Source organism: Micromys minutus (assembly GCF_963924665.1).
Source record: "Micromys minutus genome assembly, chromosome: 20".
In the NCBI taxonomy this organism is placed as follows: Eukaryota; Metazoa; Chordata; class Mammalia; order Rodentia; family Muridae; genus Micromys; species Micromys minutus.
Genome location: NC_137955.1, coordinates 52,482,761 through 52,502,240, shown reverse-complemented (window position 1 = coordinate 52,502,240; position 19,480 = coordinate 52,482,761). Strand labels below are relative to the sequence as shown.

Sequence of the window (19,480 nt, the reverse complement as noted above, 5' to 3'; positions counted from 1 at the left end):
CTCCTGGCAGCGGCGCCATGGACGACGCGGTAGGCGACCTGAAGCAAGCGCTTCCCTGTGTTGCCGAGTCGCCCGCGGTCCATGTGGAGGTTCTGCAGCGAAGCGGAAGGTGAGCTACACGGGGCGCGACCTGGTCTGACCTCGCCACGCGTGACTCCAAATGACACTACCTTACCCCAACTCTTAGGATCCCACCCCTCAGCACGGCCCCACTTCGCACGACCCGAGAAGCCTGACATTAACCCAATTATAACCCGACAGGACTCCACCTCACTTTGAGTTTCACCTCTCACATTGCCGCATATCCCGTAAAGACCCTACCACACTGTCTAACAGAACCCCATAGCTCTCAACTGACTGGCCTATGGAACACAACCTAACAATATGACGAGCTCCAGGTAATAGGACTGCACCTCTGATCGACAGAGTTGATCTCCAGTCAATTAGGGGTGCAAGAAAGGGCAGTGTCAGTAGAGCATGGAGGTGAGTATTTAGTTCGACAAGCCTGAATCTGGTGGCAGATTTCCTGTTATAAAGATTATGTACGTACTCCAGGTTAGACCCTACTGCTGCACATTTTCAGGTTTTCCTTAAAAGGGCTGCTAACATGGACTGAATGTTTATTATGTTTCAGACTTGTCCCAAATACATAGTAGCATGTCAAGAATTAATGGCACCTCCTTTTTCTAATTAAAAGCCCCAGGGTGGCTGATGGTATGACTGCAGGCCTGGGCCCTTACAATTGATCCCAATACAATACACTGTCAAGTCTGATCTTCACTAATAACTTTCTTGTGTATATGTAAGGTCTGAGAGAGGGAGTGTGTGTTTGAAACAAGTTTTCTGTCTCAGCTTCCTGCATGCTGAAATTAGCAGACCTAGCTATCCATTAGTGATTTTCTTAACTAATATATTTTATGTATGTTTTATTTATCTTTCTAGCACTGCCAAAAAGGAAGATATAAAGCTGAGTGTTTACAAACTGCTCAACAGGCATAATATTGTGTTTGGAGATTACGTATGGACTGAGTTTGATGAGCCTTTTCTAACCAGAAATGTTCAGTCGGTGTCTATTGTTGACACAGAATTAAAGGCTAAAGACCCTCAGGTAAATTCCTAGTTCATACTGCTGGTAACTGAGCCCTTAGAGAGTATAAGACAATTGTCACAAATAGCTAATATTGGCATTGATAACAGCTTACTTACCTGTCTGTTGGTTTTGGTGGCTGTTATGATCTAAGTGACAGATTCCATAAAGCCACATTATGCAACAGATCTTACATGGAAGGTTTATTAGGGAGGGAGAATCCAGAGGATGCCTCTGGGGGCGGGGCACAGAGAGGCAGGACTGGCCTTTTATAAGGGCATAAAGCACATGTGGATGGGGAGGGTATGTGACTTGTGGGAAGGTAGGAATGTGTAACATCTTGGCAGCTAGTGATGACTTACCCTGCTGTTGCTGGGTCCCTGATGAGTGACTGCTAACAGTGGCTAGATAAGATTTCACTGTCCTGGAGCTAGGTGCTAGAGTAGGGATACTATGTGTCAGGATGCTCTTGACAGCCAGGAACAAATACAAATAGAATTTGACAGTTGGAATACAGAGCTATAGAATATCAGGCTGGTCCTGAGTACCTCAATGCCACTCTGTCCATGAACAGGTGCTGTGTGCTTGGGAGTATATGAAGACAGTAGATTATGCGGAAGTTACAGAAATGAGATGAGCCTATGTGATGGAAACTCTTCACCTCATCTTATATACAGATTGACTTGACCACTACCTTCTGATAACATTTATGGGAAATGGGGAGCTTTGTGTGTGTGTTAACAGTGTCGGTTTGCTAGGACAGTCTATCACCAGCACAAAAACAACACTTGGAAGTATATTCCTAAGGAAGAAGCTTCAGTGAGCACTATGTGGCTCTTGCTTTCACAATGAACTGATTTTGAGGTTTGAATACAGCTAATAGTAAACCTCTTGCCTACTTTGCCCCAGGTTGCTGAGGGTTAGTTTTATGTACCGATTAGAAGCTGATTGCTGTGTTCAGAGATCTGGTTGCAGTCTGGTTTTGGTATTGTCACGACACTTGGAGCTTCTTCTGTTTCACTGATGTGTAAAAATTCTTTTCTATCTCTTCTGATTGATTAATAAAGAGCTGATTCAACCTATAGCAGGACAGAATAGAATAGGGCAGGACTTCTGATCCCAGTTAGGGGATCTCAAACAAAAGAAAGAAAGGCAGAGAGAGGAGCAGAAAGGAAGAGAAAAAGGACCAGGAGGATTCACTGTGTGCAGAGGATAGATGGAACAGGAGCAGCCAGGGCAAGACTAACATGGCAGGTAATACCACGTGACTGAGAAGTAGGCCAGGCCAGCATGGTTGGGTCAGAATAGCATAATATCTGCCTCGCTGTTACCAGTCCTTGCAGCTTGTTAGCAAACTTGTTAGGTGTCCGTGTCATTCAGTTGGGCAGTAAAATGGGCTATCCGTGTCATTTAGTTGGGCAGTAAAATGGGCTAGAAAAGGCGTAGTTACTTGGGAGTAAAAGGACCCCCCCCCATTTAATTTTCATTTTAAGGTCCTGAGTTCAGTACTGTAGAAAGAAAATAAATGCATAAATAAAAATAAAATAGGAAATTGATTTTGAAACACGAGCCTTAGGCCTAAAATTTTGTTTCTGCCATGTGTGATGGTACCTGCCTTTAATCTCAGCACTGAGAATGTAGAGGTGGGTATATCTCTGTGAGTTCAAGGCCTGCCTCATCTACATAGGGAATTCTAAGCCAGTCATGGCTAAATGACTTCATTTGTTAAGACAGATGTCCACTTTTATCGATACTTACTAAAATATGATGTCCTTGGTTTGGCTGGGCTTAAGAACTGTTGGGATGGGGCTCTTCAGTGCAGCTGTGGAAGACAGATCAGCACAGTTTTTTTTTTTTTTTTTTTTTTTTAGGATAGTCTGTAAAGTTCCAACAACCTGACTACAGAGTCACTTACAAGAATTTTTCTTACCTGATAATGAGGAAGTGCTATACATACATATGAATAAATGTGTGTTGCACATTGTTGCTAGACAACATTCTGAGTTTGTCTATCAAATTCGATTGACGAAATAGATTTGATACTTGTACAACAAATATGATATTGCAATAAAAATAGATTACTACCTACTAATATAAAAACATCTCTAAGCTATGGCTGGAGAGAGGGCCCAAAGTTTAAGATCACTTGTTGCTGTTACAGATGACACAGGTTCAGTTCCCAACACCCACACGTTGGCTCACAACAGTCATAAACTTGAATGACTGTAGTACCTCTGCGTTTGGTTGTAGAGAACTTTCTCCTTTATATAAATAAATGTTGGCATTTTCCTCAATTGTTGACTTCACAATGGCAAAAAAAGAAAAGAAAACCACTTAAAAATCAGTTGTGTTAGAAATGGTAGAGCACACCTCTTTAATCCCAGTGCTTGTGAGGCAGAAGCAGTTCCATCTCTGAGTCTAAGGTAGCCTGGTCTACAAAAGGCGTTCCAGGCAGCCAGCCCTACATACCAAAACCCTGTTTTCAGGATTGGTGGAGTGTCAAGAGCCCATTATTTAATGGATGAACACCTTAAAAGCTAATCCTAGGTCAGAAAAGAAATGCTAGACTTTTCATCCAGTGTGAGAACTAACGGTACTCCTTGATGTTTATTTTGGACTTTAGTGTATATAATGCAAGTAAAGGAGTGTTATGAGTTGTGTAGCTGTTTTCCTTTCCCTCATCAACAGCCCATTGATCTGAGTGCATGCACCATTGCACTTCACATCTTCCAGCTGAACGAAGAAGGCCCCAGCAGTGAAAATTTGGATGAAGAAACAGAAAATATAATTGCTGCAAGTCACTGGGTTCTGCCTGCAGGTACACCATCCTGACAGTAGGGTAGTGGTGGAGGGAGGTTGCCTAGGAAGGCATAAATCAGAAGCTTAAGACACATCTGGGGTAGTCCATGTTACTTAATGAGAATATTTGGTTCTTTGGTTGTGTAAGATTTGAGGATGATTTATCCCTTCTGAAGTAAATTAAAAGGATCTCACTGTGTTAGATTTCTATTACTATAATAAATACTTGAGACAATTAGCTTATATGAAGAAGAGTTTCTTTTGGCTTACAGTTTTAGTTCATGAAATAGTGGCTCCATTGCTTTGTGCCTTCAGCAAGGCAACGCACCAAACTGTGGGAAGGAAGAGTGGCAGAGGATGCCTGGGAATTATTTTTTGTTTTTGTTTTTCTTAAACTCACTGGATCTACTTGGTGCTGCATCTGCTCTGAAGAAAAGTGATTCTCCTTCCCCTAGCAGCCATCAATTGCAGTAGTCCTGAGACAGGGATGGAATTTCACAAGCCACATCCAACAGATACTGTTATGCTGCAACATCCACTAATTCTAGCTCTTTGTTTTCACTTCCTTGATGATCCCTGAGCCCGACGGTACCACGTGATATAGATGTCACATTTAGAGCTAAGAACTCTACAATCCCTTATTCTCCCTTAGACCTGCTGTCTGCCTCTGCATGGTAGTTATGTCTGTTACAAAAGAGGCTTCTCTGATGAGGGTCAAAATGATGCACTAATCTTTGGGTGTAAAAAGAGAACTTGGGGTAGGGGTTCATTACTATGTCTACTTAACAAATAGTATTAGGTTCTCCCCTAGGTCTATGACCTTAGTCAGCCATGGAGTTTTAGTCTAGTTAATGATACCAGGGTCGAGTTCAATCCTGTAGTTTGAGCTTTAGACAGAAAGTGGTTGGTTACTCCTATAACATTTAGTCCACTAGTGCACCAAAGGCATTTCTTGCCAAGACAGTCAGAACTTACAGGGTTCACAGCTGTATAAAATTGTTGATAACTTTCTCTTGTAGTAGCATACAGAGAAAGAACCTCTAGCACAGTGACAGCTAGCCTGGAGGATGGGGAGAATTCATTTATATAAAAGCATTAGTCCCCAAACATTAAGAGTAATTTATTTTATCTCTCTTACATTGGGGATTGAACTCAAGGCCTTGCATAAACTCAATGAGCAGTCTACCTCTGAGTTTCATGTCAGATCCTTTTTGTATGTTTGTTTGAGATAGGGTTTCACCTAGACTGTCCTTGAACTCACTCTTAACCCTGACAGGCCTCTGATCCTCCTCCTTCCACTTGAGCTACCAGACTTGGTAAGAATAATCCTTTATTATCTGTCAAAATTATATGACTGACATTTAAAATCTTTACTTTTAAGAAAAGTTGAACTTTGGGGAAAAAAAGATAAATCACTTGATGTATCTTGTAGTCTTGATCTGCAGTTGGAAAGCATTGGTCTCGAATTCTTCCTAAAATTTAGCTTTTTGTCTTATTCTCTTTGACAGCTGAATTTCATGGGCTTTGGGATAGCCTTGTGTATGATGTGGAGGTCAAATCACATGTAAGTTGCTGTACTTTTATCAGAATATACTTATTGTCTTGCTCTCCAACCTCACTGTGTTCTGTGACTCAAGAGGGTTTTTAGAAATCCTATCTACCAGTAGCCCACATCTGAATGCCAGTCCATCAGAGGTTTCCCAGCATAGAACTGACCCTTTAGGTAGAAAATGGTCAGAGGCTAGCCCTTTTGGGAGCATACTAGGAAACTGTCACTGGGCATCTGGAAGGCACCTCCTCAGGCTTTTGACAGATGTGCATACCCTACTACCCACACTGTTGTTTTCAAGGAGGAAGTTTTCTATCTGGTAAGTAAGTACTTTGTACATCTTAGTGTATGCTGTCATTCTCAGTAAAAGTCATGATTGTTTTCCCTCTTTAGAATGGTACCAACCAGGATTTTACCCTCTCACCTTTTAAAGATGCCTTCTAGAACATGAGCAACTGATAAGAGATAATCTTTGAGTGTCAGGAGGCTCAGGTCTATATAGCATGCTTTTGAAAACCTTTGCTTACAGGTGCCTGATCTGCCTTTCTGCTTTTCCATATTAGCTCCTTGATTATGTGATGACCACCTTACTGTTCTCAGACAAGAATGTGGACAGCAACCTTATCACGTGGAACCGGGTGGTACTGCTGCATGGTAAGGTGGGCAGGTTTTCATGTGGCAAAGTGAATGCCTTGAATTAACTTGTAATAATTCATATCTATTCCTTCTACAATGGTATCTCTTTCTTTTCTGAAGGAGTCAGGATTGTTCTTAAATATTCCATATATGAGAAGCTAATTCAGTTCTCTGAAGTCTCACAAATTTGTTAGCTGACTTTCTCTTGGAGGCAACGTGTTTGCTTCCTTCTAACCTTTCTATATATTAAATGATTGCCTATTTTCCCAACTGAACATAATTACTTAGAGTAAACAAGTCAGCTTTTCTTTGTAATAGTCCCTGCTTCACTTCATGAGATGAACCACAGGAGCCATGTTTTAAAAGAAATTCTGTCTGATCCTCTTTGGAAGGAAACTGTTGACTTGCTCCCATCCCTATTGCTGTATAGAGATGGAGCCAGACAGTGGTGGCACATGCCTTTAATCCCAGCACTTGAGAGGCAGGCAGATCTCTGTGAGTTCAAGGCCAGCCATGTCTACAGAGCAAGCTTCAGAATGTATGGGGTTGTTACACAGAGAAACCCTGTCTCAAAACAAAACAACAACAAAAAAGGCAGCACCCACATTGTAGCAAAGGAGAAGCCTAGGTTAATTACCCTGGTTATGTCAATTATGATTGTCAGATTGCCCAACATCTTTTAAGAGAATAATTTAAGGAGCTGGAGAGATGACTAAATAGTTTAAGAGAACTCTTGCTCTTGCAAAAGTCCTAGCACCCACATGGTAATTCCCAACCATCTGTAACTCTAGTTTTTGGGAATCTGACAACCTCTTCTGCCCTGAATGTACGTGTTACACTTCCATGAAGGTAAAAACAAAATATTCATACATATAAAATGTAAATAAATCTTAAAAAAAAAAAAAAAGCTGGCTATGGCAGAGTAGATCTTTAATCTCAGCACTAGGGTAGAAGAAACAAATGTCTTATGTTTGAGGCCAGCCATGGCTGCTTGCTGTTTGGGGCCTGTGGTGAAGCACATGAGAGAAGAGTGTAGCCAAGCACATTGTAGCCAAGAGTGAAAAAGAAGAGACCAAGGTCTCTCATTCCCTTTCAGGTACAAACCCCAGTGACACTTCACCTTTCAGCCACCCATGGCACCACTCTAGGGACCAGACTTTTAATAAAAAGGTCAAAGTGACATTCCAGATATAAACTGCTATTCTGGTCTAGCATGGGGTACAGGCCACCTTTGCATTACCTGCAGTGAACGCCGCTGTAGGAGTAATCTTGTACCTCTACTTACCAAGAATGCTGTATTTAGCCTTTGAAACATGTCTTGGTTGAGTGTGGACTTCTTAAAGGAAGTGTGGAAACAAGGGCTGTTATTAGTTACCAAGATGTAGACCAGACGTGTAGTATGTACTCAATATGCCTAGAGGAGCTAAGAGCCAGGAACGGTATGTCAGGTGGGAGACCAGAAATAGAGTCCATATTAGTAAAGTCCAATCAGGGCTACATGGTGAGACTCTAGAGCTTTTAAGCTATAACTTAACAATTGATACTTATAGTAATAACAGTAATAGCACTTAACTATGCTTAAAAAGCAATGGCTTGAATATATTTCCTTGACTATTATTACAGGTCCTCCAGGTACTGGAAAGACATCCCTTTGTAAGGCATTAGCCCAGAAACTGACCATCAGACTGTCAAACAGGTAACTTTAACAACAGAGAGGAAAGAAGCAGGCACAGGAGTTGTAACTTTTAAAACGTTTATTTCCTTCATGATGCATGAGTTCCTCTCCTTGGGTGTAGGTCAGTTCATTCTTCCAGCATAGTCTCAGGTTTGTTTCAGTCCTGTGAAGTACCCTGAGGATAATGGTAGCAGCCTAGCACTGTCCTGATAGCATGTGTATATACTAAAAGAAAAGTTTCTCTTCTCCTGGTTCATGCTCATGGGTTGGCAGACAGGTCTAGATATTGAGCAGGTTTTCTGTCCATGTGTTTTTATCATTTAGTAGTAAAAGGACATTGATGTCCCTGTAGTCTTGCCAAGGACCAGCCTCAGCTTGGAGAGGGTTCCTGAGAGACAGGGTGTCTGGGAGCAGTGAAAATAAATGACTCAAAGTCAAATAATGGGTCCTAGCGTATGCCCTGCTGAAATGGCTCTCCAGACTCTAATGAGACAGCTCTCTTTGCTAGTAAGAATTCTAAAAGCTCTCTGACCAAAGTCAGAGAAACTTCAGTAAAAAAAATTTTGGGTCTTTCAATGAAGAGCTCTAAAAATAATTCTTGGATTTTCCAATCAAAATCAGAAAGAAAAAAAAAAATTCTAAAAGAGCTGTGTATGCTCCATAGATTTTCCGACTAAAATCAGAAATCCAGTTAGAAAAAATTCTTGAAGAGCTCTCACTAGAGAAAAAAAAATGAGCTATCTTTTTAGCTGATCTCATGCAGACCAAAAGCCCAGTTTTTTAATTTACATATTAATTCAGTTATTTATTCCAGGTTCCCTCTTGACGTCCCACACTTCTGCATTCCACCAACCTTAGCCCAAGACTCTTAGGAAAGGGAAAAAAAAAACATTTTTTTTCTTTAACATTGCAAAACAATTCAGAGATCTGCCTACCTTTGTAAATATAGCTGGGCGGGACCTTGTCCTGAGATTACCATTCCAACCTCACTGGGACTGGCTGAACTCAGGAATCTGCCTGCATTTATGCATAAACAAACAAATTTAGCTGGTGGGATCTTGCCTGCCTATCACTACTCCCTAAGTCTCTTGGTCTCCTTCCTTAGTATTTTTCTGAGGCCTGGCTTATAGTGTAGCTGCCTTTGTTCCTTTAGATCTGTAAAGCCCCTTAAAAATTATATTGCAGCCTTGTATTTTTGCACAGTTGAGAAATTACACAGTTTCAGATTCATGTTTTTAGAAATATTTTCCACAGCCTTAAGGGCTGTCCTAAAGGTTTCATTTTTTTACCATTTTGCTGAGACAGTCACACCCTTGCTATCATCCTCATGTTATCTCTGATCATTCTTTGGAGGAAAGCAAACATAATGAACATTATACAAACAAGCCTTACACCCACAGCAGCCATTGACACTCACGGAGGCCCATGCCTATTGACCCTGTTCCAATGGTAGAAACCATGTCATTCCACCCATACTTAAGGCCATGCTGGACCCTGCATTATCTGTCTTTCCTTGAGTTCTGTTTGGGGTCTCATTTCTCCTCCCATTTGACAACCATGTATGTTTCCAGAGAAGTCTAGCAAAGAAAGGAAAGCACGCCCTAAATGTGGGGGCACCATGAGGCTAGTGTCTCAATCTGAATAGAAAGGAAGAGAAAGACAGCTGACTGGTAGCCTTGTTTCCTCTGCCTGTGGTTGAGGCTGTAGGCAAAGCCACTCCTGCCATCATGCCTCCTCTACCATGATGGACTTGGAATTGTGAGCAAAAATAATGCCCTCCTCCCTTAGCTTGCTTCTTGTCAAGAATAGGGTCACAATGATGAAAAAAAAAATTCAGCATATAGTTTTTTACATAAATACTTATTAGCACTAAGATTAAAGGATCTAGCTTTTCACATCTTTTAAATCTGCTGGCTAGGTTCTGGTAGCATCTTCACCTACTTGTAACCTAGGTTCTGAGGTTTGTTTTCAGAGTCCTAGGAAAGGGGATTAGGTTCAGTTTTGCTTTTGTCCTGGTGTGTGCTCAGCCTGGGTCCTGGTAGGTTAAGACAGTACTCTAACCACTTGGGACATAGGAGCCTGTGTGAGCTTCAAAAGCTGTCAAGCTTTGTGAGCTCTCCCTGTTCACATGCCTTGGAATTCAACAAAAACAAAGGGTTCCCATGCTAGTTTCAGGGATTTATTTTTTCATTTCCCCTTCCTCTGTGGAACTGTACAGCCTACAGATACCTCTACTCCTCAAACTTCAGCCTTGATATCCTCAGCTCAAATCAAGTCTAGGTTCCCTTAGTTTATAGTTGGAAGAGGCCTGATGTACAGCCAGGGTAGCTCTTAGAGCATTTTCCCTTGGGATTCACCTCCTTCCCCTGTCTGTTCAACAAAATCCTTACCAAATTATCACTGATCTTTTTGATCTTGTCTAGTTTTTCATTGCTGAAAATAATGTAAGTTTGGCTTGTTCTGCTCCAGTGTGAAGCAGGGTCCCTGTGAGATGACACTGGCATATGTCTACATTGTTTCTTTAGAAGTATATTTTTACATCCAGTGAATACTTTATTTTGACCAGTTATGTTTACAGCTTGGCCCTATTCTAATAGATTAAATTGCATCTTTTCTTTTTAAAGGCCTCCAAAGGCAAGTTTCCTAGAATACCAGAGAGGCAAAATATTCTTATAAGAAATCTAACTTTCACTGAGAAAAATGTGAGAATTTCTATTTATCTTATAAGTTAGAAACAGCATATACATATATATGCGTGTATAAAAAATAATTTATATAAACTATTTTTTCCTCCCCATTCTATTAAATATAATGTTTTAAATTTTTATGTAGTATGTACCTCAGACTCTTTGTTATCCCTCTGTCATGTTGTTTTTAACACCCTTTTCTACACTTTGTAAGAGTAAAGGTAATTGGTGCTATGGTTTTAAAATGGAATGCTACTGGTACTTCTTTAAAGCAAGAAATTATTCTGTGGACCCATGACCTGAGAACTATAAAGAGTCTGGGAAGCCTGATCTGCATAGAATTAAGACATCTAGAGCTATACAAATGGTTTCAAAGGGAGCCTTCTTCTCTCCCCTTGCATAATGAGGCTCAGTGTGTACTATTTCTGAGTAAAGGGCAGGGCCATTTTAGACTTTCTCTGACTAACAGTATTAGTGAGTTTTGACCCTTTAAGTACACCAAGACTTGAGTCTATGGGAAAAGGAATTGTTACAGCACTTTGGGGTTATAGAAGAAGAAGAAAAAACTGTGTAGATGCTGTCAAAACTTCTTAATGCTTTTTATTTTGTTTTATTTACTATATTGGAAATAAAAGTTATAAGCTGATTAAAATGAGGTTTTGCCATTTGATTCAAATGAGGATATGGAGAAACTTGATTTAATTTTATCTGGACCTGTTAGTTGTATCCTATTAGGTTTTCCACAATTATTAATTATATGGAGCTTCAGATCGTTAGGAATGGGGGTCAATCTCAGAATGTGGACAGTGGAGGAATAAGTTCATTGTAGTTTCCTTATCTCTCCTCTTATCATCGTAGGTACCGGTATGGCCAGTTAATTGAAATAAACAGCCACAGCCTATTTTCTAAGTGGTTTTCAGAAGTAAGTATTAAATGTTTTAATTGTTGATATTGTCAGACATAGTTGGAAAACCATGTCTGGACCAAACATTCCAAACACATAAGCTTCTGGAAGGAGGTAGGTGAAATGAGAAATTAACAAAATACCTCACTATGGTCAGAAATGGAATCCAGAGCTAGGACTTGGAAGCAGGCTAAATTGAAGAAACAAACCCAGACGTCTGATTGGGTAGGGCAAGACATCCACTAAGCATTCAACAAGTACCAAATTCTGTGTTCTCATTTAGACTGCCCTTTTGCCAAGAAGCCTTCATACTCATATAGGCAACTGGGAACAGGGTGCCTGTGATTTTTTTCCCTCATCAGTTTTTGTATGACTATCAGTGGTTTGCCTTGTTCCCAGGGGAGTAAGTTTACACAGGTGATCATCAATAGGGTCACTTGCACTGTGCCTCCCTGAGCAACAACAGATGCAGTCTCAGGTATCTACATCTTAGAATGCAGTAGCACTTGTGCTGATCTCTAGAGCCATCTCTAGATCTTATCTCATGCTGGGAGTTTTCTGAAGGGCCATCAGAGAGATGGCCATAGTTGTGATGCGTTTATGCTCCTGTATCAGTTGACTACAAATTGGCACCACTAATAAGAATACTTTGGTTTCAGAGTGGCAAGTTGGTAACGAAGATGTTCCAGAAGATTCAGGACTTGATTGATGATAAAGAAGCTTTGGTGTTTGTTCTGATTGATGAGGTAGTCACTCAAAGGTAGTCTTTGCCTGAATTCCCTCTTGCTATTACTGCCTGATCCCTCTCATTGGTCAGCTGTGCTGCAAGCTCTATTCTATGGATCTTTTCTTAGCACTCCATGCATTGAGCTTCTAGGAGCAGCAACACACATAAACACATTCATGCTTTTTATTCAGTCAGTTGACACAATCTTTAGCTACCTGTGAAGTGCCAGTTACTCTTCCTTTTGACCTGTTACTCTGTCCCCACAGGTGGAGAGCCTTACAGCTGCTCGAAATGCTTGCAGGGCAGGAGCAGAGCCATCAGATGCTATCCGTGTAGTCAATGCTGTGTTGACTCAGATTGATCAGATTAAAAGGTAACACTGGGATAAATAGTGCATGAGTAGTGATGGGGAAATGTGAAGAGCAAATAATCTTAAAATTGCTCTTAAGCAGCTTTATGACTTTATAATCATTTCCCTTACCTTGGCGTTTGCTGTCTCCTTACAGTCTCCAAGGAAAGTGCCTTCCATAGCCTGTCTGAAGTTCTCACCACTCTCTGTCTCAGCATCACTCCCAGTTCTGTGTGCCAAATTCCAATAATAGACCAGAGAAACACTAAGCCTTAAACCATTCTTACCTAGGTCCTGTGTTCAACTGCTCAGCTTTCTCCCCCACTACTCAGGATCTTTGTCATATTGACAAGACTCTGCATTCTTCTTCCCGAGGTTCCCTGTTACACTGATGGGCTTCCTTCCCACTTGCCTGCCTAGGATCCCCTATGATGCTTATGATCTTCCCCACTTGCCTGCCTGGAGTACCCCATTTTGTTGTTACCACCACCAGAAGAGGCAGTCATCATTTTCTTCCCATTAGTTAAAAGGTGATGTGGGTCAGGACAGCACCCCATGTGTCCCTTTTGCCTTTATCATGCTTAAGGCCAGTAGTCTACATTGCCTCAGGTTCCTCACTAAGGCTGTGGATAGAGTGGTCAGGGATGTTGCACAAAGTAAGATCTTCCCCAAAGCTCAAGTAGGTGAGAGAACAAGTTCAATAGAGTATACCACAGCTTTCCAGACATAAAAGCCTTGGGAGTGTCTGTTGAACATAGACCTGCTACAAGCCAGGAAACCTGACTAGAGATCAGGGCTCTCAGGATATAAAGGCTGTGTTGGAAGGTTACTCTGTCATAAAGCACAGCGACCAAAATAAAGCTAGCTAGGTTCTTCTACTCATGGACCTACTGTCCCTTCTACTATGTACCTGTCAAATAGGGCAGAACAGAACTGAGTCTTTAAAGCACATTGTGTGTTGGGAGAAAAAAAGAGGAAAAGTCTGCCTGCCAGGCAGAGTCAAGGCAGATCATATCCTGTTGGCAGATTTCCTAGCCTGCTGAGGCATGGAAGGATAAGAGGAGGTGCACCTGAGTTTCAAGGCTAGGGACTGAAGATTCTATTGACCTTGGTGGAAAGGAAAGAACAGAGGCTTTTGGGGATAGGAACAAATGTGTGTATATTTTAGGAAGTTGTTTCTGTTATATCGTGGCTTTGCTTCCCATGGCACTGAAGTATACTCGTTGCTGGCATATTGTTAGCCAAGCAGCCCTTGCATACCTGTCTCTTGTATCTTCTTTCTGCCTTTCCTATATTCACCCTCAGTCCCCCTCAGAGGACTGTTTGACTTTGCACTGGCAGAACTGGTGCAGTTGTACCTGTTCTTCCTTATTCATTACAACAGGCATTCCAATGTGGTGATCCTAACCACTTCCAACATCACTGAGAAGATTGATGTGGCTTTCGTGGATAGAGCTGACATCAAGCAATACATTGGTCCCCCCTCTGCAGCAGCCATCTTCAGAATCTACCTGTCTTGTTTAGAAGAACTGATGAAGGTGCTTTGTTTATTTCACTCCTGACCATTACTAGATTTCTACATGTTAATAGTTAATTGGAATAGCTTAATGTGTATTAGTTCTAATAGGCATTTTATTATAGGCTTCTTGCGTTGAAAATTATAGTTATGTTATATCTAGATGATGCCTTCTGGCTCAATATTTTTGATCTTTATTTCCTTTAAGAGTTAAAATTTTGAATAAGCCTGTAAAGTAATGGTTTTGTATAGCACATATACATATATGCCATTATACTATACTCTTAATAGTGTTTCTGTTCTTCTGGTACTGTATGACTAACACCTTTCAGTATTTGAGGTACCAGTGTGTAGAAGGTTAGTGAGAGAGAGGAGAGAGGGCTGTAGGTAGACTATTAAATACATCCTGGTTCTGAGCTAGCCATAGACTATAAAAGTGACCAGTCTCTTAGTCTATATAAGAAACAATCTTGCTTCACAGATTACACTGAAGGCAAAAGTTTTCAGAATACCATCTGACTGAAAGTTATAGTAACTGAAGTTCACAGACCTATGACTAACTGAAAGCAGTGGTTCTCAGACTGTATCTGATAGCTCATGCTGCAAGAACATTCTTTTGAGTCTAGAATGTAAGGAACCTGGGCAGTAACCAAGTCAGCCAACAAGTGGAGATTTACAATGATTGCTGTAGTGGAGTTGTCCTCAGTGGATCCTGTAGCCATTGCCTGACACTTCATAAGATAGTGGGTAAGCTGTTCTTAGCAAGAATGGCTTGTTCACTTTTGGACAGGAATAAGGAGCCAGCTCAGGAGCCCAATAAGGGTACTTAAGTTAACATTGTCTGACATTGGCAACTTGTCCTAGCTTCAGTGGGTGTGGGGCATCTCTGTGGAGATTCTTTATGACCAGAGAGCTTAGCATGAGGCAGGTCCAGTAAGGAAGCTGGATATGTTAGAGGTCAAAGACACCTTTGATGTGTCTTTCAACCTTCAAGGTACATTTATCACTTAGGCCATGAATCTAGAATGTTCTGAGGTTTATCTTAGATTTTGTGGGAGCTGAAACCAGTTTCTTACTTTGGTCATTTTGTGAAAAATTTAGAGTTTGGAAGATGGTTTATTGGATAGAATGCCTGCCACCCAAGCATAAGGACTAGAGTTCAAGTTCCCAGTACCCACATAAATGTGGCAAGCCTGCCTATAATCCCAGGAGTCAGGAGCTGGAGATGGAATCCTTGGAGCAAGCCTGCTAGCTAACTAGTCAAATTTGTGAGCTCTGGGTTCAAGTAAGAGATCTTGCCTTTTTCTGTAAGATGGCAAGCCATTAAGAAAGACAATCAACATCTGGCAAAACACCTACTGATCATGCAAGCACATATGCATACACACTACATACACATGTATATGCAAAGAAAGAACAAGATATTCAGACACTGTAATAAAACCTGGGCTGATCCTGAAGGTAGATACTGTGTAATTAGGTCTTACTCTATCAGGAGCTTGCAATCTGGGCTCTTGTGATATGTGCCTGCCTGAATAAGTTCACTGGCTGTGGGGACCTGAAACAATCACTTGTAGAGAAAGGTAAGAATACCAAATAGAAATCTGTTTCCTTTTTTACCCACAAACCTCCAAAGTATACATAGAAAGGTTCTGTGGAAGCAGTCAGTGCCACCCTGAAGGCCTAGTGCAGCAACTTGACAAAGCCTCTAATCTATGAGAGAGCTTTAGGGACCTACTGTCATTCTAATAAATTAGTCATCACTGAAGAGCAGACTTGAAGACAGCTATGGTCCTGGCTCTGCACTCTAGTTCTGCTTCTTTAGATTAGACACGTATTTCTAGAACTAAGGCAGCAGCTTAATTTAATACTACCTGTCATGGCCCCCTAAAGTATGCAGAGCTATTTCCTAGTGCCTGTATTTGAGTGATTATTTTGGACTTACATAAGTCATGATTGTTTGTGATAGCCCTGGAAGTACTGGTCATTTTGCTCATGGTGCCTCTACCTTGTGTTATGTGAATTCTGTCATAACTACGCTGCTTCTGTCCCTCAGTGCCAGATCATATATCCTCGTCAGCAGCTGTTGACCCTTCGAGAGCTGGAAATGATTGGCTTCATTGAAAACAATGTGTCAAAGTTGAGCCTTCTTTTGAGTGAAATTTCAAGGTATAAACTGATGTCTTTTTTGGTTTTTTTTCAAGAGAGGATTTCTCTGTGTAACAAGCCCTGGTTATCCTGGACTTGTTTTGTAGACCAGGCTGGACTCAAACTCCCAGAGTGCTGGGATTAAAAGCATGCGTGTCTTAGTAAGGGTTTCTATTCCTGCACAAACATCATGACAAAGAAGCGAGTTGGGAAAGAAAGGGTTTATTCAACTTACACTTCCACATTGCTGTTTATCACCAAAGGAAATCAGGACTGGAACTCAAGCAGGTCAAGAAGCAGAGGCCATGGAAGGATGTTACTTACTGGCTTGCTTCCCCTGGCTTGGTCAGCCTGCTTTCTTATAGAACCCAGGTCTACCAGCCCAGGGATGGCACCACCCACAATGGGCTGGGCAGGGCCCTCCCGCCTTGATCACTAGTTGAGAAAATGCCTTACAGCTGGATCTCATGGAGACATTTCCTCAACTGAGGCTCCTTTCTCTGTGATAACTCCAGCTAGTGTCAAGTTGACAGAAAACCAGCCAGTACAATGCCCCAACACACCCCACCTGATATCATTTTTTTTACCCAAGAAAAATACTTGCTGGGGTAACTAGGTATTGATTTTCTTTGTAGGCCAGAGAAGGCTCTGGAGGTGAGCTGTCCAGGCACTGCAGAAGTAGGCATGAGTAGCTGGCAAGGGCAGCAGCGGCCTGCAGCTGGTCGAAGGAAAGTGAGAAGGGAAATAACTTAGGGTTGCAGAATATCAGGAGGCTTCTGGGCAGTGTGTTGGAAATATGTGGGAAATTATTTCCCACAGATCAGTGTGGTAGTGCTAGAGAGGCAGAACAACCATGCTGTGAACTTCACTTTCTGGCCACTTTGGACTTCATTTAGAAGCTATGGAACATGTGGAAGATTTTGAGTGAAAGATTAACATAAAAACTGCCATATTGTTAGAGACTTAAATCAATGAAGAGAAAGGAATACAGTTCAAAGATTTCTGTAAAAACTTAAGACGTAGTGACCTGGTTGGGGATTCTGCTAGCAGTTTTGTGCCACTGTGTCTTACTCCACACCTGATGCTCTTCAATGCGCACTTGGTTCTATAGTCTCACTTGGAGCAGGCACCAAAGATGACAGATCATATCAGGGAAGAGAAAGGACAGCATTCTTTGAGGCCAAGACTGTACCCAGGATCATACAGAGCCTTATGCTTTTGGTTGCCTTGGCCAACCATAGAGAGAAATCATCCCTGAATTGTGTACATTTGTATATGAAGTTGATATCTATGAATATGATTATTTTCATACAGGAAGAGCGAGGGCCTCAGTGGCCGGGTCTTGAGGAAACTTCCTTTCCTGGCTCATGCACTGTATATCCAGGTAAGCTTCCCTTTGCCCTGTGTAGTGGATGTCCAGATTCCTCACCTACACTGCTCACAGGATTCTGGGGTAGTGTCTTTTCCAGTTGCCGTGACAAAACATTCTTTAAAAATGAACTTACTGGAGAAAGAGTTTATTCTAGCTCCCGCTTCAAGGCTACAGACCATTATGGGGGAGGGGGTGTCAAAGCCGCAGGAACTTGAAGCTGCTGCGCCACAGTCAAGAAGCAAAGAATGAGTAATGAATAAATGATGCTGCACAGTTCTCTTTTTCATTTATACAGTTTAGGACCCCAACCAAGGAATGATGTTACCACAATGGGCAGGTCTTCCCACCACAGTTGACGTAATTGGGATAATTTGCTAAAGACATGCCAGAGGCCTGTCTCCCAGGTGACTTTAGACTCTGTCAAGTTGACAAAACTGTCTATCATAGACAGCAGGTACTTGGGAAGAAATGGCTCTTTTAAGTGTCTGCTCATACGTGCACACTTATACATGTGCAGTGCCTATAGGTACACATGTACTGTGGTGCACTGGGGAACTTGTGTGTAGAGCCCACCTCATCCTCCTCAGTACTTGTGCCCCATGAGCTTGGTTCTGCTCATACTCAATAGTAACCTGGAATCATTCCCTTACCTACCCAGGGCCAGGCCCCAGCACAAGCCCATCAGCCACACAGTTCTTAAATCCTGGTAGTCTGCCTGATCAGTGGTCTACAAACCTGCTGTGTGGGCGTGGCCTTCAGTGGGGTCCTGAATATGAGTGCTTTGACACAAAAGGGAGAGCTTGGTGTTGAGCTGTATAGTGATTTTCAGTTATAAAGCATCAGTGTTAGGCCTAGTTAGTTCAAGGACATTGGGTCAGCTCTGTAAAAGGTTCCAAAATGACAGGCCTCGAGGCTCCACTTTTTGTTCCCAACAAATTCTTTTCCTTCTCTGCAGTTGGATGAATGCTGGTCTCCCCTGCCTAGAAAACAGTGAATTACATTATCTTTTACAAACCACATCTGGGCTCCCTGTTGTGGGCCTGAGAGGTCCTGGGCTTGTCTGTCCTACATAGAGCTGAGCCTCTTCCTAATTCCACAAATATATAGATGGTAGCTGTCGCGTAGCCCTACTAAAGCCCAGGTCCACTCAGTAATGGTCATTTCTTTTCAGGCTCCCAGCGTCACCATCGAGGGTTTCCTCCAGGCCCTGTCTCTGGCAGTGGACAAACAGTTTGAGGAGAAAAAGAAACTTTCAGCTTATGTTTGATCCCAGACATCCATATCTGTGGTTTTCAATGGACAAGAGGTGATACCGTCTACCTCACAGTGTGCATCAGAAATTACTCTAAACCGTGTAGGTCTGCAGGCCAGACAGATGGGTGTACAAACTTTGTCAAAAGGACTATGTTTGTGTTATTTTACAATGCACATTTAAAGGCAAACTGCCTGTCTTTTTGACTGTTTTTAAAAGACAATTCCAATCCATTTGCATCTTTGTAAAAGCCCCATCCTGACTCTAGCCTGTCAGACACAAAATGTTAAAATTTGTTTAAAATAAAGGGAGATCAAAGCATCTATCATAGAACAAGAGGGATGCTAAGTGATGCAGTTTAGGCATTGAAAGATTCTCTGCTCAAGCTAGAAGGGAGCAGTTACTTTCTGGCCTGAGTCTGCTTTGGTTAGCGCAAGATGCTGTGTAATGGGTGAGAAAGACATGCTCCCGTGGTACAGAAACTGAGAAAAGGATTGCAGATAAGAAGATAAAGACTTCTTTGATAGTGATCAGATGTTGTGCTCACAGGAACAGTGGGTACTTTCTATGGTCAAGTGAATCAGGTAATAAGTCAATATGTGTTGTACCTCACAGAATACCATGTTTTACTTCATCTTCTGCTAAAAGTAGTTTGGCATTAATACTTTGTACATGAATACACTTTTAAATGGAATGCTGCCTTTGTCATAGAACTTTTTGTAATATTAAACTTGTTTTCAAAATGCTCTTATTTTTATTCTAACGTCTGCTTCAGGTGC

The 19,480-nt window shown here is 41.7% G+C and overlaps 1 protein-coding gene across 4 annotated transcripts; it reads left to right on the top strand.

The window, feature by feature from the left end:
• Positions 1-17: 17 nt before the first annotated feature.
• On the top strand, positions 18-18,716 carry TRIP13 (thyroid hormone receptor interactor 13; the record flags this gene model as incomplete). 4 transcript variants are annotated; one of them, XM_080933525.1, is made up of 13 exons in its annotated part: positions 18-109; positions 943-1,108; positions 3,776-3,905; positions 5,395-5,450; positions 5,999-6,089; positions 7,695-7,767; positions 11,292-11,355; positions 11,997-12,083; positions 12,331-12,437; positions 13,798-13,951; positions 15,992-16,098; positions 17,392-17,461; positions 18,621-18,716. In XM_080933525.1, 13 exons carry the CDS (start codon positions 18-20, stop codon positions 18,714-18,716), a joined length of 1,293 nt encoding a protein of 430 aa, XP_080789651.1. The 4 variants fall into 4 exon arrangements, with proteins under 4 accessions (XP_080789651.1, XP_080789650.1, XP_080789653.1 ...); XM_080933524.1 differs by having other exon boundaries at positions 15,986-16,098; XM_080933527.1 differs by lacking the exon at positions 11,997-12,083.
• Positions 18,717-19,480: the final 764 nt, after the last annotated feature.